Source organism: Megalops cyprinoides, chromosome 7 (assembly GCF_013368585.1).
Source record: "Megalops cyprinoides isolate fMegCyp1 chromosome 7, fMegCyp1.pri, whole genome shotgun sequence".
Classification (NCBI taxonomy): domain Eukaryota; kingdom Metazoa; phylum Chordata; class Actinopteri; order Elopiformes; family Megalopidae; genus Megalops; species Megalops cyprinoides.
This window is the reverse complement of record NC_050589.1, coordinates 16,808,971-16,823,289: the sequence shown is the minus strand read 5'-3', so window position 1 is coordinate 16,823,289 and position 14,319 is coordinate 16,808,971. Positions and strand designations below refer to the sequence as shown.

The window sequence follows — 14,319 nt, the reverse complement described above, 5'->3', positions numbered from 1 at the left end:
GGCTCCACATTCCTCCCACTCACCTGCTGGTCTCAGGCAACCTTATTCTCTCACTTCTGCGGGGAGCTGAAACCCGTTTATGTCCCCATTCCTTGACTCCTGGTTTGCTGTAGGCAATGGGTTACTCAGATTCTAACATGTAACTTCTCCATTCCACTCAGTAGGGCAGGCCTTATACAGGACACCTGTTCTCCTGTGGATGCATATGTGTGTGTGTGTGTGTGTGTGTGTGTGTGTGTGTGTGGAACAACATCGTCCTTGCACTGTTCTTGAGTAACAGGGGCTTTCCATATGACACACTTTTCCCAGTGGTGATCTGGCCTGTAGGCAGTGGAGGGCATCATGTCTTTAGGCTAATGAAAGACCCTGTCATGGGTCCTTACTGTTACCGCTGCAGGGCTGACAGGCCTGTTTGGGCTGCTTGCTTCAGGCCTTCCCCTCCCTCTGTCTGCAGTCCCACAAACTTTCCCAGATACACACGCTCACACACACACAGACAGACACACGCACACTCACATACACACACACAAACACACACACGCACAAACACATGCACGCCACACACAAGCACACACACATTTATACTCACACTCACACACACACACACACACACACACACACACACACAAGCATGCACACACAGGTATGCAGGCAGTGGCACGCACTCAGACTCCTACTGCTCTGATTTCTCATGACAAGTCACACTCACCCGCCCTCGGCCTCCGCCTTTCATGTGCTTTATTTATTGATGGATTTTTTCAATTATTTACCACACATCTCAGCTGCATCAACAAGCCAGGACCTGACCATGGCTGCGAGATGATCCTGTACCTGATCCAATACCTCCAGATGAATGGATTCAAACGCAAGCAGACGAGAGCTTTCAAAGCACTCAGCCTACTGTAAGGGGACCCCGGCTCCGCAGGGAATGACACCGGCGAGGGATCAGACAGCGCCCCTCTTCAGGAAAAGAATGCATGCGTCCTACCCACGGTTGAGGTTAACTGATAAAAAGTATTATTGACTGCTTATACCTTCGCGCCAGGCTTTTTCCGAGCCATATCTGATGGCTCAGAGGACACAAATCAATCCTGGCTGCGATTGTATTACGCGTGCTGGAAATTGAAATGTACTCATGGGCCACTTGCATTGACTCATTCTGACCATCGGCGAAGGTATCCGTTATGAAAACGAAAGCCCCCTTTCGAAGCTCGGCCATCACGCCGTGCGAGAGCTGGGTCTCTTTCGTGTCACGGCGGGGACACTTTGTCACACGTGTTCACACGGCTGGGTTTCAAACTGGCACATGCAGTTTAAAACCAGGACAGCAATTTCACGAGTGACTGCAGCCACCACAAGGCATGGCCACTAACAAAAAAAGAGTAAAAAAAAGGTTTAAAAAATTCTGGAAAAGAGATCAAAACAAAAAAAAAAATCATAGACAATAATAGATTATGAATGCCACTCATGTTGGAAAAATCATTATAAAACAGCATTGCACCTTACACAGCTATTTGCATTAATGGCAGATATCTACAACAATGGAAGGCCAGGAACATGCTGCCAGATGAGATTTTCCCTGGGTCATTTGAGCACCCACGGGAAAGATCTGCTTAATATAAATGCCAGGAGAAATATAACAGTGATCAGGCCCTGTGAAGTATCAATTGTGTAAATGTTAAAATGTGAAGATTGACATATTGAGTGTCTGTATGTATAGGTATGTGTGTGAGCGTATGTGTGTACGAATGTAAATGCATGTGTGTAGCAAGAATATTTTTAATAAATAAAGCATGCATGTCTGCTTGTATTGTGTTTATTGAAATTATTATTACAGAGGCCAGAATTAGACATGCAGGCGGGATGCATCTGAAGGTCAGGACTAGTGTCTCCCTGTGACAGACTGTCAGTGAGGAATCCCAGATCTCAGATCTCCAAGGGTTCTAAAAGGATGTCCCACAGACCAAGTCTCTCTGTGTAAAAGGGAAAGCTGCTGCATTCTCCAACAGCTGACCCAGGATCAGCATACTCAACCCTAACGCAAATCCCAAATATCATGAGAGGAAATCTGAGACTGATCCAAGGTCAGTGAGTGTCTGGGGACTGCCTCGACTACCGCAGGGCCCTAAATGCTGCAGCAAAATGTTCAACCGTTTAAAAATTAAAACCAGGACTGATTGCTAGTGACCTAGCTATCTATTTATTTTTGTGGACGAATATATATCACTCACATATATTCCACACACATACACACAGACACAGACACACACACACACACGCGCGCGCGCGCCCTCACCTCGTCTGAACCAATCGAGTGGCAAAGGCCTATTCAGCCCGGCGCAGGAATTCTCCCCATGCAGGGGCCAGTCCCCAGGGAGAACGCATTTTAATTTGCGAGGAAATCACTGTGATTTGGAACAGCAGGAAAGTCAGTTCCAATAAAAATCAATGGCGACGCTGGCAGAGGCGGGAAGAGGAGAGGGGAAGTGGGAGGGGGCAGTGTGTGTATGTGCCTGCGTGCGCACGTGTGCGTGTATGTGTGTGTGTGTGTGAGAGAGTGTGTGAGTGTATGCGTGTGTGTGTGTAGAGGGATCATGCTATGCTTACCCCTGCAGGGTGGCACTGCCATACTCACAGGCAAATGGGGGAGACCCTGTTCTGTTGTCTTTGCATTACATCAGCTTTTCCAGGGAGCACTTACAAAGTATTCTTTCTATGTTTGATGAAAAGAGTGGATTAAATCAAAACTCACACCCAACTGTTTATCACCAGCCCTTGTGGCAAGTTTCCTCTGGATTTGAACCAAAAAGACTCTGTCAAAGCAATAAAAAAGATGGCTGGTCAAGGAATTTTTAGATTTAGATTTTTAGGTTTGCTTGATGCCTTACTAAACAACAGAAATGCACCTTACAACACTATTTTACTACACAAGGTTTTATTCAGAGACTATTCCCACAGAAGGCTGTGATGAATCTCTCTATATATAATTAATTCTGCTTTTGTTTTATCTTCCCAGGATGAAATGGTGATCAGCAAATCCACTGTTTATTTTTTTAAAAATGTATATTTAATATACAATAACTGCTGCCGTTAAAAATGGAAAAGGGCAATATATATTTAGAATGACAAAAATCACAGGAACAAACAAAACAAAAATTTTCAATCCCTTTATAGAGCTGAATAAATCACTGTGTGAGAAAAGGCAGTATATGTGTGAGGCTCTTCCACTTTCAGCCAAAAATGCCCTTGCCCTTTATCATTATATTTAATTTAATTGAAAAATCTACCACACGTGGCATTATTGGTCTAAATTATATTAGAGTGTCACAATCAATATACAGGGGTATAAGAGAGTCATAGCACTTTAGTAAAAAACAGCATAATAATTAATAAATAAAACATAAACGTGTATATCCCTCCAGGGTAATGAAATCTGGCAGGTTACCGTGAATGCAGATAGCATCACCACAGGGGGTGAAAATGTGTGATCGGAACCTAAAATCATTATTGCCCACTGGTCTCTGTGTCCTTGGAGCTTTTTCGCCTTCAGACACGACTGCTGCCCCCTGCATCACGTTCGGCTTGGGTGTTCAGTATGGCCCTGTGCTCAGTCCGGCCCCTGCTCCGTGTTCACCGTACCTGTTCCGCAAGAACGAGGATTGCTCTTTCTGTGCTGTGATAGATAAGTGTGTGTTCAGCTCGGTGCGGACAGCAGTTCCTGTGTTCAGCTCGCGTGCTTGGCACTAAATGAACTGTACGCCCAGTGCCACGTTCACCGTGTGCTTTTAGTACAGTGTGGACTGCAGCATGCACTGCGTGTGTATGTGTGTGTGTATGCGTGTGCGCGCTCCTGTGAGTGTGTTCAGTACAGCACCCGGTGTGTGCATGTTTAGTACAGTTCAGGGTGGACTTTGGTCCCCTAACACAATTCCAAGACACGCTCCATACATCCTGTCTTATCTGATTTTACCTGAGAGCACTAAATAGATAACATCCAGCCTAACTTTGCACTCAGAGCAAAGAAAGCATGAAAGAATAACCTAAAACAGATATTATCAGAGATAGCTATGATTTGAAAGAAGCAAAAAGTAATGTAAAACATTCTCTGATCTATTAAAATAGTGAGTGTTCATTTTTAAGTTGGTGTGTAAATTCTGCATCGCAGGGAGTGTAATATTTAGAAAATGTCTTTTTCATTTCCCAGGAGTCATTTAAAGTCGGATATCCTCTGGCTCGAGCACAAAATGTTTCTCCCATCGTTTCTCACTATCTGCGTCTTTTCACAGAAACAAGTGCATTGCAGTACCTTGAACTCTGGGCTTACTCCAGCTCCTTGTCCATTGGTCATTAAAACCAGAAGCCCACGTTGTGCCATAGTTTCCTCGGCAAGCGAAAACTAACTGAACTCATAAATACAGAAATCATGACACACCTCAAATGGCACAACCCCCTTCCCAATCTGTTTTTCTAGTATGTTCACTATATAGTGATATTGTGATCCTGTTTTCGGTGCGTTTATATTTTTCCCCTCAGAAAGCACAGAGATGCCGTATGTCAGTTCTTTGGCTGTTTTTGCAGATCATCTGTACGGACTAGCTTGTGTACCAGGCATTAGATACCATATCCAGCGGAGGAGATATTAGTCAAGGTATTGTTGGGTGAAATTAAATTTGTGCAAAAAACCACTTGCCTCTGTCATAATGAACAAACTGGTGCAAAAAAAATCTCAAGTCTGTGATGCAGATAACCTTGCTGTCTGTAACACAAAAACACACACTCTTGTCCGCTTCTTAACACACACTCACAAACACGCACATATAAACACACGCGCATGTTCTGCATGCAACTGCCCTCACACACAGGCACACAAAAGTGACAGAGTATGCGACACAGCATGGTGGATCAGTAGGCCCCGATTAAAATCACACACGTGCATACACACTCACACACACCCCAGACAATAGGAAGATGCAGAGCCATTACAATTCTGGTTATAAACAGCAATGGGTGGCATCAAGTGAATGCGAGAGCGAACAAATAGGCCTCAAAATTCATAATTCGCAAATGATTCAAATGAGATTCTTGATTTCACCCACCCATTTCTACCTCTTCCTCTTTTTTTGCTAATTTTGCAGATACAGCCTAAAAGAACATACAATATGATACTAGCAAGACTTAAGCTGTGGCCTTAATAACCACGGTTTCCTTACATACACGCACGCACGCATGCACACACACACACACACACAAAGTATATACATAGCATTTTAAATGTAAAGGATCTATTAATTTGACCCCAAATATAGAGTCCAGCACTCCAGTTAGCACTTGCAGAATTGTTTTCCTCAGCACTGTAACCTGCCTCTTACTATAGCAACTGCTGAGAATAACTTTTCAGAAAAAAAAAAATGTAAACTGGGATATAGTTCTGTTTGCCACTGTTTGCCAGCACCGTGTGCAGCAGCTTGTCCTTGAAAATGTGCAGACACTCGGCAGATAATGTCCTGACAGTAGAAACTCAAAACCTTTAGGAAATCATAGCTTACTCTTCTCTCCTCTTGCTGTTACTTCTGTTGCTACTGCTGGTTGGCTAGAGGAAACCATTCTTAAGTAAAATCCCACCCGCTGGTCTTATTTTGGAGAGAAAAAACATCAAAAACGTACAATAGAGGAGCTTATAGGTAATCATCTCTTTTATCAGCTAATACACATTACAACTACCATAAACATGGCATAGTTCATTGTTGTTTTAATTAAGTAATAACGCTCAATATTTAGAAAAAAAATCCTTCAGTGATTTGCCTCAAACTCTATCTATCCCCTTCACGTTAATAAAAAATAATGTGACATAATAATAATATAAATCACATGAAGTAAATTTAACAAATACTTTTGTCATTTTACACAATATGTAGCATTTTATCCATTTACAAAATAATGAAATGAGAAGTAATTTCCCATCATAAACGATGAAAACAAAATATTTTCCATACTCATTGCATGCTCTCCGTACAGACACTCGCAGGAAGGGCATGCAGCCTCTGAATTCATCTACTACATACAAATGTGATTTACCATCCAGAGTCATTGGAAATTGTTACCGAAATCTTTAAAATACGTAGTCTATCTGTTGTCAATGCGCAAAATATAATGTTGACGCGTTTCGATGGTTATACGTTGCAAAACAGAATATCTAAATTGTTCGTGGAAAGACTGTTCTATGTTAAAAATACAATGTTAAATATTACATTCATAAGACATTTAAGTGAGCAAATTTAGATATTTAGTTTATATCCAGCAATTAAATGGTTAATTGTCCCGGTAGGGCGCGCGATGTTGCAAGGTCAAAGATCTCCTTTTACTGTACGCACGTGCAAGCTGGATTTCTGCAAAAGTCAGCAGGGCACTGTAGGCTAGTAGGTACGCTGCACTTCAGGAGTGGAATAACTGGCTTGTTTCTAGTGTACGTGTGCATAGTATGTGCATTGTTATTTCATTTCAAGTGTATCAGTGCAAGTGAATCAAAGAAAGTGTAGGCCTCCAGCCAAAGATATTGGCAAAATAACCAGCTTCATTACCAGATTATAAGAAATCCAGACTCTAATGAGATGCAACTTTGATAGATATATGATAATTCGAACAAATCCGCCACAGTATTCGCAGAGGCAATGGTATCTATGCTTCCCTGTTGCAAAGAAACAGACACAATTATGTTTTTCAAAGCCAACACTATTCTCAAGATGGACCCGCATTTGCTCGAATGTTCTAAACATTATTAATATTGGACTAATTTACCATGTAATGTTAAGGATTTGACTGAGATTCCAAAAACCTTTCTCATGAAAATGTGTTCGCGAACAGCAAGTGTGCAAATGTGTGCGTCTGAGCATTTTTTAACCAATGTGATTAGTCTGCTCCAGCATGCCATCTCATAACTTCATGCTATGGTTAATTAATTTGAATGACGCAATGAGGTCAATTAAAAGACACCAAAATAAACAGTCCCCCCAAAAAATGCCATTTCAATGACTTTAATAAGCAAAATAGGAAACCATTTCTTCCAAAAACAACGAAAAATAAGACGAAACAGAAACCAGCCTGAATGGAACTACAACAGTCCAAATTTAACTTTTTTTTCATTTATATAAACAGGATTGAAAATTGATCCCCTCGCAAAATACATGAAATAAAAAACAAAACCCGCTGCTGCAGTTTCAATTTGATTTCAACACAGTTGAATCAGTAACAAACCAAAGATTGTTAAATGCATGACTTTTTAACAATAGTTTTTAAATGCAAGCACCATGCTTATTCAATATGATCTGACAGTTTGTTAATTTAAATCATTAAAATAAAAACTGAACTATGCATCTGGCCAGCAGAACCAGAACCTCCAAATAATAATACAACAAAAATAATAATAAAATATAACCATACACATATATAGTTTTCATTTTGAGATTTTGCAAAACCAGAATCCTTTTTTTTACTGACCGGCAGAAAAAAATATAGGAAAACATATAACATTATACTTTCTCTCCGAATATCATACAGTCTAAATAACACGTAAAATGTCAATAACCCCCTGATTTGGACACGCTGTTGCGCATGTACAGGTCTAAGGTGTTGTGTGTATAGTTGAAATTGAAATTCATTAAAAACATAATGACAGTTGTCCATCACCGTAGAACATGGCTCACGTTTTTGAGGGAACATTAAATGGATCCTGTATATTTCGTTCATATTATATAATAGCGCCGGATTATGCAATAGATGGCAGAACGGTAATTTCGTAAGAACTCCCATCTAAACACGGTGTCATTAGCACCGACTGAAATTAATTCTACACAACATATGCCTCAACTATTTGATACTATGTGCCTTAATAGCGAAATGGCAAAAACAAAGTTAATCTATGGAGCGTAAATATGTTCCGTAATGAATAGTTATTTAGCTGCAAATGCGAAGCATATAATTTGGTAGCTTCATATGATATAATTTGTTATAAATGTACTATTTAGCTTTTCAATGCAAATCTAATTTCTCATAATAATCATAGCAATCCTCTTTATAGTATGTCTTCCTTGAAGGCGGTCTGCAAAAAAACCCAAAATGAAAACTGCAAACACCAAATCATAATCCGAAAAAAGTGCACTTAATATACAAAGTTTGTTGTTTTTAATGCAACTGCAAAAATGCCCATATCTCTGAAAATCAATACCCAAACAAAAGAGAAAGAAAAAACCAAAGTTTAAAACCAACCTCCTCCATGTTGGTGTGCAGTTTGCTGTTGCATATATTTACAAGCTAAATAAACCCAAACAACGTGAAACTGCACGAGCAGTAATGTTGATATATCACCATTTCATTTCTATAACCCCAAAACAGCTAATGAAAAGCTCAGATCAACAACATGCTATTAAGATACACAAGGAAAAGAAAGTACAAAATAGAAATTATTACCATACATGTCCAGCATGCAGGATTAATATTTTAATGCAGATTTTGTTTTAATATATATTTATATATAACCAAGCAGGCAATAAACCAATGAGATGTTGCATAAAATGTCCCCCTTTTCGACAGTTTTAGGTTGCAAGCGGGGTACACGAGAAACAAAGTTTGCATATGTGGAGTCTTTTTTCACTTCTGTCTGATAGTTTTTCGAGCAAGTGCAGAATGCAAGTCTTAGTACTCTCCTTTCAGCGCAGACGTTTGATACGGTATCTATGAACACTCGAGGGGAAAAAAATCACAGTAAGAAGACTCGTCCGACGTCATCCCATGCTCCTAACAGATTAAAGCGGTCTATAAAGAAAGTTCAGATTCAGCAATTCTTTTCTTTTTCGGGAAGAAAAAAAGTCTTCTCTACAAGCAACTAATCTACAAAGATGCTGCAGTTTTGAAAACGTTCTACCTTGTTCTTTGTATATCAGTTGTCGGATGGAGATGATTAGATATGAGATTATTATTTTCTGGATAATTCTTCTAATATGAATACAGATGTTGTTATTAGTATAATCATAATCAGTAATATTGATTATTATTTTTGTCAGCATCAGTTGTCGGACATCAGAGTAACTCACATGAAGAATTCTGGCGAGGACGGGTTGTCACTGGTGGACCCAGCCTCGCGGAACCCGTTTGTGCCAGTCAGTTTCTCGCATTTGAGTTTGTACGCGTCTCTCTCGCGGGCCAGCCGGTTGATCTCTTGCTTGAGCTGCTCTACCTGATTGATGAGCTGGGTCTTCTCGTTCTCCAAGACGTGCTTCTGCTGGACCCGCTTGAAGCGACAGGACTGAGCGTAGCCCCGGTTCTTGAGGGTCCGGCGCTTCTGCTTCAGGCGGATGACCTCGTCCTTACTGAAGCCCCGCAGATGCCGGTTGAGCTCTCGCACCGACATGGACACCAGCTGGTCATCCGAGAAGCGGTCTTCCACATTCAGCCCTGCTCCTCCGCCGTGGTGACCCTGCTGGCCCGGGTGGGCATGCGGGTGGTGGTGATGGTGGTGACGATGATGGAGCTGCTGATGGGACCCAGGAGAGGTAGGAGAAGGACTGTCAGGGTCCTGGCTGTGGTGATGGTGGTGTTGGCTATGCGCGTGATTGTGTGCTCCAGGGTGACCTGGAAGGTCGTCGGGGTGGTGGGGAATCCCCGGGTACTGGTGATGGTGCTGTTGAGCATGGCCGTGGCTGTGGTGATGGTGCGCCGCCCTGTAACCCTCGAAGCCCCCTTGCTGAAGCTGTTGCTGAACATGTGGAGGCGGAGGGTGCCCGTGGGCCGTGGCGCCAATCAGGGCTTCCACTGCATCCTCCGGGGTCAGGCTCAGCGTTTGCGGATCAATCTGCTGGTGATAGCCGCCGCTGGGCATCCAGTACAGCTCTTCCAGGTGGTTCTTCTGCTCCGTCGGGCTGAAGCTGGGCGAAGAGGGCACCGAGCTGCACGGGGTGCTGATCGGGGTGGAGGACACAGACCCCTGGGGCTGGAGCCGATTGCACTGGCGAACGGAGGAGCGGTCGAGACCTGCCAGAGCTTCTTTCTTCACATCAAACTTCATCAAATCAAAGTCATTGACGTATTCCAAAGCCAGTGGGCTGGTTGGCAGCTCTGGACCCATGTTCAACTCTGCACTCATATTTTCTTTCGTTTGTAAATATGCGAGTGTGGCTGCAAGCGTCGCAAAAACCGACTTGAGTTTTCCTTTCCCCTGCTCTGTCATGCAATAGAATGTAGTTGCCTTTCCACCGCTGCAGACTTTCTCACATGCAACGCTGTTCAGATAAAGATTAAAAGAAAAAAGAAAAAAAAAACTTTGTCTAATGCACAGCAAACGGCATCGGACTTTGCTTGTTAGAAACTACTTCGACTGAAGATTAGTTCAGCAAACAAGAGTTGGAGGTAGAAATAATTTCGCCTCAGTGCAAAAGTACGAAATTAAGTCCCTTCAGCAGAAACGAACTAAAAATAAAAAAAAATCGGAGCGTCGCCGTGTGCTCCCTCCTCCTCGTAAAGTCTGTACTGTATGTCCTTTAGCCAAGAAGCAGAGGTAAAGAGGAAGAGGACGAAAGCGTCTGATTTTCGCTTAGAGAGCAGCTTTCCAGCTCTGCACCGCAGAGATTTCGGCTCGCTTCCCTCAGCTCACTCACTCCCGACTTTCAGTGTAGACTGTGCTGAACGCCTATCCTGCGCTTTATTGTTATAGCCCTGCCTGATGTCACGCGGGAAGGTTGGTTAAATCCTCGCGTCTCTCCAATCGAAAAGGGCGAGCATCTAATTAGCATAATGATCTGGGGAGCGAGGGAGGGGAGAGGGAGTTTGACAGCTAGACAGTCAGCTGACTCTCCAAGGAAGGGGGAGGGATAGGGGAGAGAAACGCTGCATGCCATTAGTTCTTCGAATCTACCAGCAACAGAAGCGCACCTACCGTACACGAATTGTTTATTTTTTTAACATCTCGTAATCCGCGAAGAGTCTAGTTTTTGGGCCACCGTTGCACATTTTACATTTACCCCAAACTTTATAAAAGTCATCACGAACAACAGCCTACCACAACAGTGCAACCTTATAGCACTGTCATTGCATTACATGTGTTACGAAGTACCACATGTACGAGTTTTACACCAATACAATTCGGTTTTTTGGCAACATTGTATACAGACGATGGAGCATACAGCTAGGAATATGAAATATGTTCAATAATGCACAATATTTTGCTCAGAATGCAGTCTGTCGTAACTTCACGAGCCACATGCCACAAAATACGATCACACAACACGTGCATTGATATAGCTGTTCTTATCGCTGTCCTTTCAGGTGGTTCTTACATTACAGGGACATTGATCATAGAACGTCCTGTGTTCTTGTGCCAAAAGGTAAAAGAAAATAAAAATAATATTCTGAAAGGGTTCTACTCTGGCGCTGTGCGCTGGATCTACAATATGTGTTTTCTACATTCCAAAGTTGGAATGAACAGTTATTAGCATGGTGTTTTTTTTTCATAAGGTAGAGGACTATTTTTCGGACAAACTGAAGTTAATAAAATATAACCATATATAACCATATAATCTTGTCTTTTTCATAAAAAGGGGAAAGCCCATTCAGCTTGGTTGTATTCAATTCCGCGACCTCAGCTCCATTTTGACTCTAGCTTAGTTGAATGTGTCGAATATTTTGTTGCAGCCGTGGTAAATGTGCTAATTCATCTTAAGTGTGTACATCATTTAACATGTAATACTAAAGTGATATTTCTCCTTAAATGCCCTTCGAGTCTGAACAAAATGGGTTTATGAAGTGCATTCACTATGTTGTTTAACCAATTAACACAATAGCAAGAAAGTCCCCTGTGTAAATACAGGCTAAATTTGCCCCGAGAATGTATGTCATTCCAATGTAATTCCGTGCGTAATCGGAAAATGGCACGTCTTGTGTTTGTTTGGAACATTTTGTAATGTCCAAGAAAAAAGAAACTAAGGCAATTCTTTTCACAATCTAGCCATTCCTCGGAAAAGACGCTCAACACTGACACCTTGTGGTCATTTAAGATATCTTTCGTAATGCTGACTAGTGCGACGTGATGTTCATTTCGAAAAACTTGGTGTTCAGTTCATTACTATGCTCACAACTTGTTCTTGAAGCTCAGACCCCTAAACTTATTTTTCAAAACACAACTATTATTGATACATTCGTGCAATGTACACATATATATCTAAAACAAACAGATGTTTGAATTAAAAATTCAAATTTAGAAAATATTCTGCAGAAACATCATTTTATACAAAATTAATCTCTGTCCGGTAATGTTGTGCATTAATGCAAGCGGAAATTGAAAGTGCAATGTTAAGTATCGCCTATGAACTCTTCTGTAGGCTAGAACCCTCTACGTAGGCTTATTGATTATTCGGGGTATTGATGCAGCCAGGCGCAACAGACAACATGATTAAAAAATCAAGGTGGCTCATTGTTTGTTTAAATTGCTCATTATCTTTAACTGGTAATTGTGGTACAAACATTTGTATTGCGTCACAAAAATTGATTAGTTTCTTTTAAGTATACTCTTTTCGTGTAAAATATTTCATGATTTTTCCAAGCAAACCGAAGTCGCCTGACATTTCTAAGACACCTCGCGTTTTCTTCAGGTCTGCATACAGCAATTCCATTTAATTGTAATTCCGTGAAAAGTGTTTGCTGAATACAAGGTCGACTTGCATATAGGGTTAAAACGGAATAGCAACATATAGGGTGAATTAGATTAAAGGTTTTTGTTAAGTTTTCTTTCGATTGAGACAAGAGAACATCTGCTTCTGTAGAGTTTATGGGAATTTTTTTAAGCGACCTTCAGGCTCGACTTCTAGATGAATGTTTGATAAGATAAACGCACACCTTCCCGCATGCTGTGGCACATGTCACAAGCAACTACTTATATAAAAAATCTAAATAAGACACTCCTCAGAGTTATTCAAACCATTATTTTGTTACCAACACTATGCTGCTTGACGTGATTGACGATAAGGCTAATGACATTTTTGGAAGAGCAATTCTGTAAATATTACGATAACTAAGATCACTGAGATCATAAGGCACGTTGCTAAACTTAACACTTGCACGCATTATTAAACCATTATCCAAATATCAAATATCAAACTCTTCAAATACCTAAGTGGAATAATAACTCGAATATACCTATCTATAGGTATGCATTTTAAAATTGTGACCACACAACCAAATGTCTTATTATTATTATTATTATTATTATTATTATTATTTTATTGTTATTGTTATTGTTGTTGTTGTTGCGGAGTGAGACAGCCCTTTAGTGTTCTTGAGTGAGACATTTTTTTCAGGCTCCTGGAAACAACTAAAATGACATCTTCAACGTTTTAGTTTCTATATTACAAGCACGCAACTCATAGACAGTTCCCGGTTTCAGTAATTCCATTCATTGTTGACACACAGATTTTAATTGCTTCGGTTGCGTGTGCATGCTGCAACATCTGTAGCTTGTAACCTTACGTTAAGACATCCTCTTCCGTCTCCGTCTGTCACAGTCAGATGTACATACGTGTAGTTCAGTATAACAAATTAGCCAACACCGGACTACAATAGCCTATAACAGTTGAACTACCGTGAAGTTCTGTTAGAACTTTGTGTTCAAATGCCATTCATTAAGACATAATAACGGAGGATCAAACCCTGTTCATATACGCGCGATAATAAGATGAGGAGTTAAAATTACGCAATGTGGAACATTCTACAGGTAAGTATGATTGCTGTATGAAGACTCGAAATGCGTAAACAAAACAGAAACATGCAAAGAAACATGCGTGCTCCGAGGCCGACCCTGCAGCCATGCCATTAGCATGTAGTAATGCACTCTAATATACCCAGGCCTGCCGTAGGATCTCCCTCTTCGGTAATAGCAGGTTGTAATGGAGAGGAGATGTAAAAATGTCTAAGTCAGCACCATATTGGTGGTTAATGATCTATTAAGTGATCCGTGTGCTTATAGACAGCGAAAAAAGTGTTGATGCTTGCTTATTTAGACTAATGAGATTCCCATCCTACGAATTTTAAGAATGAATAACAGAAATAAAATCACCCTAAAAAATGTTGCCTTTAACAGTTGACAAGGTGCTCCGTGGCGGACCTCATAATGCCAATACAAGCTCCCGGCAACGCACACCGCTATCGGGAGTTCTTAACCATCTGAAATTATACAGGCCTGTCATCGAGTAAAATAACAAAAGAGCACTTAATCTGGTGGCAACGCGTAAGATTCTGCATCGGACCAGGACTCTATACTCGCAAGAATTTAGGACACAT

General features: G+C 41.2%; 1 protein-coding gene across 1 annotated transcript; it reads right to left on the bottom strand.

Moving 5' to 3' along the window:
- Positions 1-7,119: 7,119 nt before the first annotated feature.
- mafba (v-maf avian musculoaponeurotic fibrosarcoma oncogene homolog Ba) lies at positions 7,120-10,687 on the bottom strand. The gene has a single exon (XM_036534088.1). It carries the CDS (start codon positions 10,217-10,219, stop codon positions 9,083-9,085), a length of 1,137 nt encoding a protein of 378 aa, XP_036389981.1. The 5' UTR covers positions 10,220-10,687; the 3' UTR covers positions 7,120-9,082.
- Between the last annotated feature and the right edge of the window lie 3,632 nt (positions 10,688-14,319).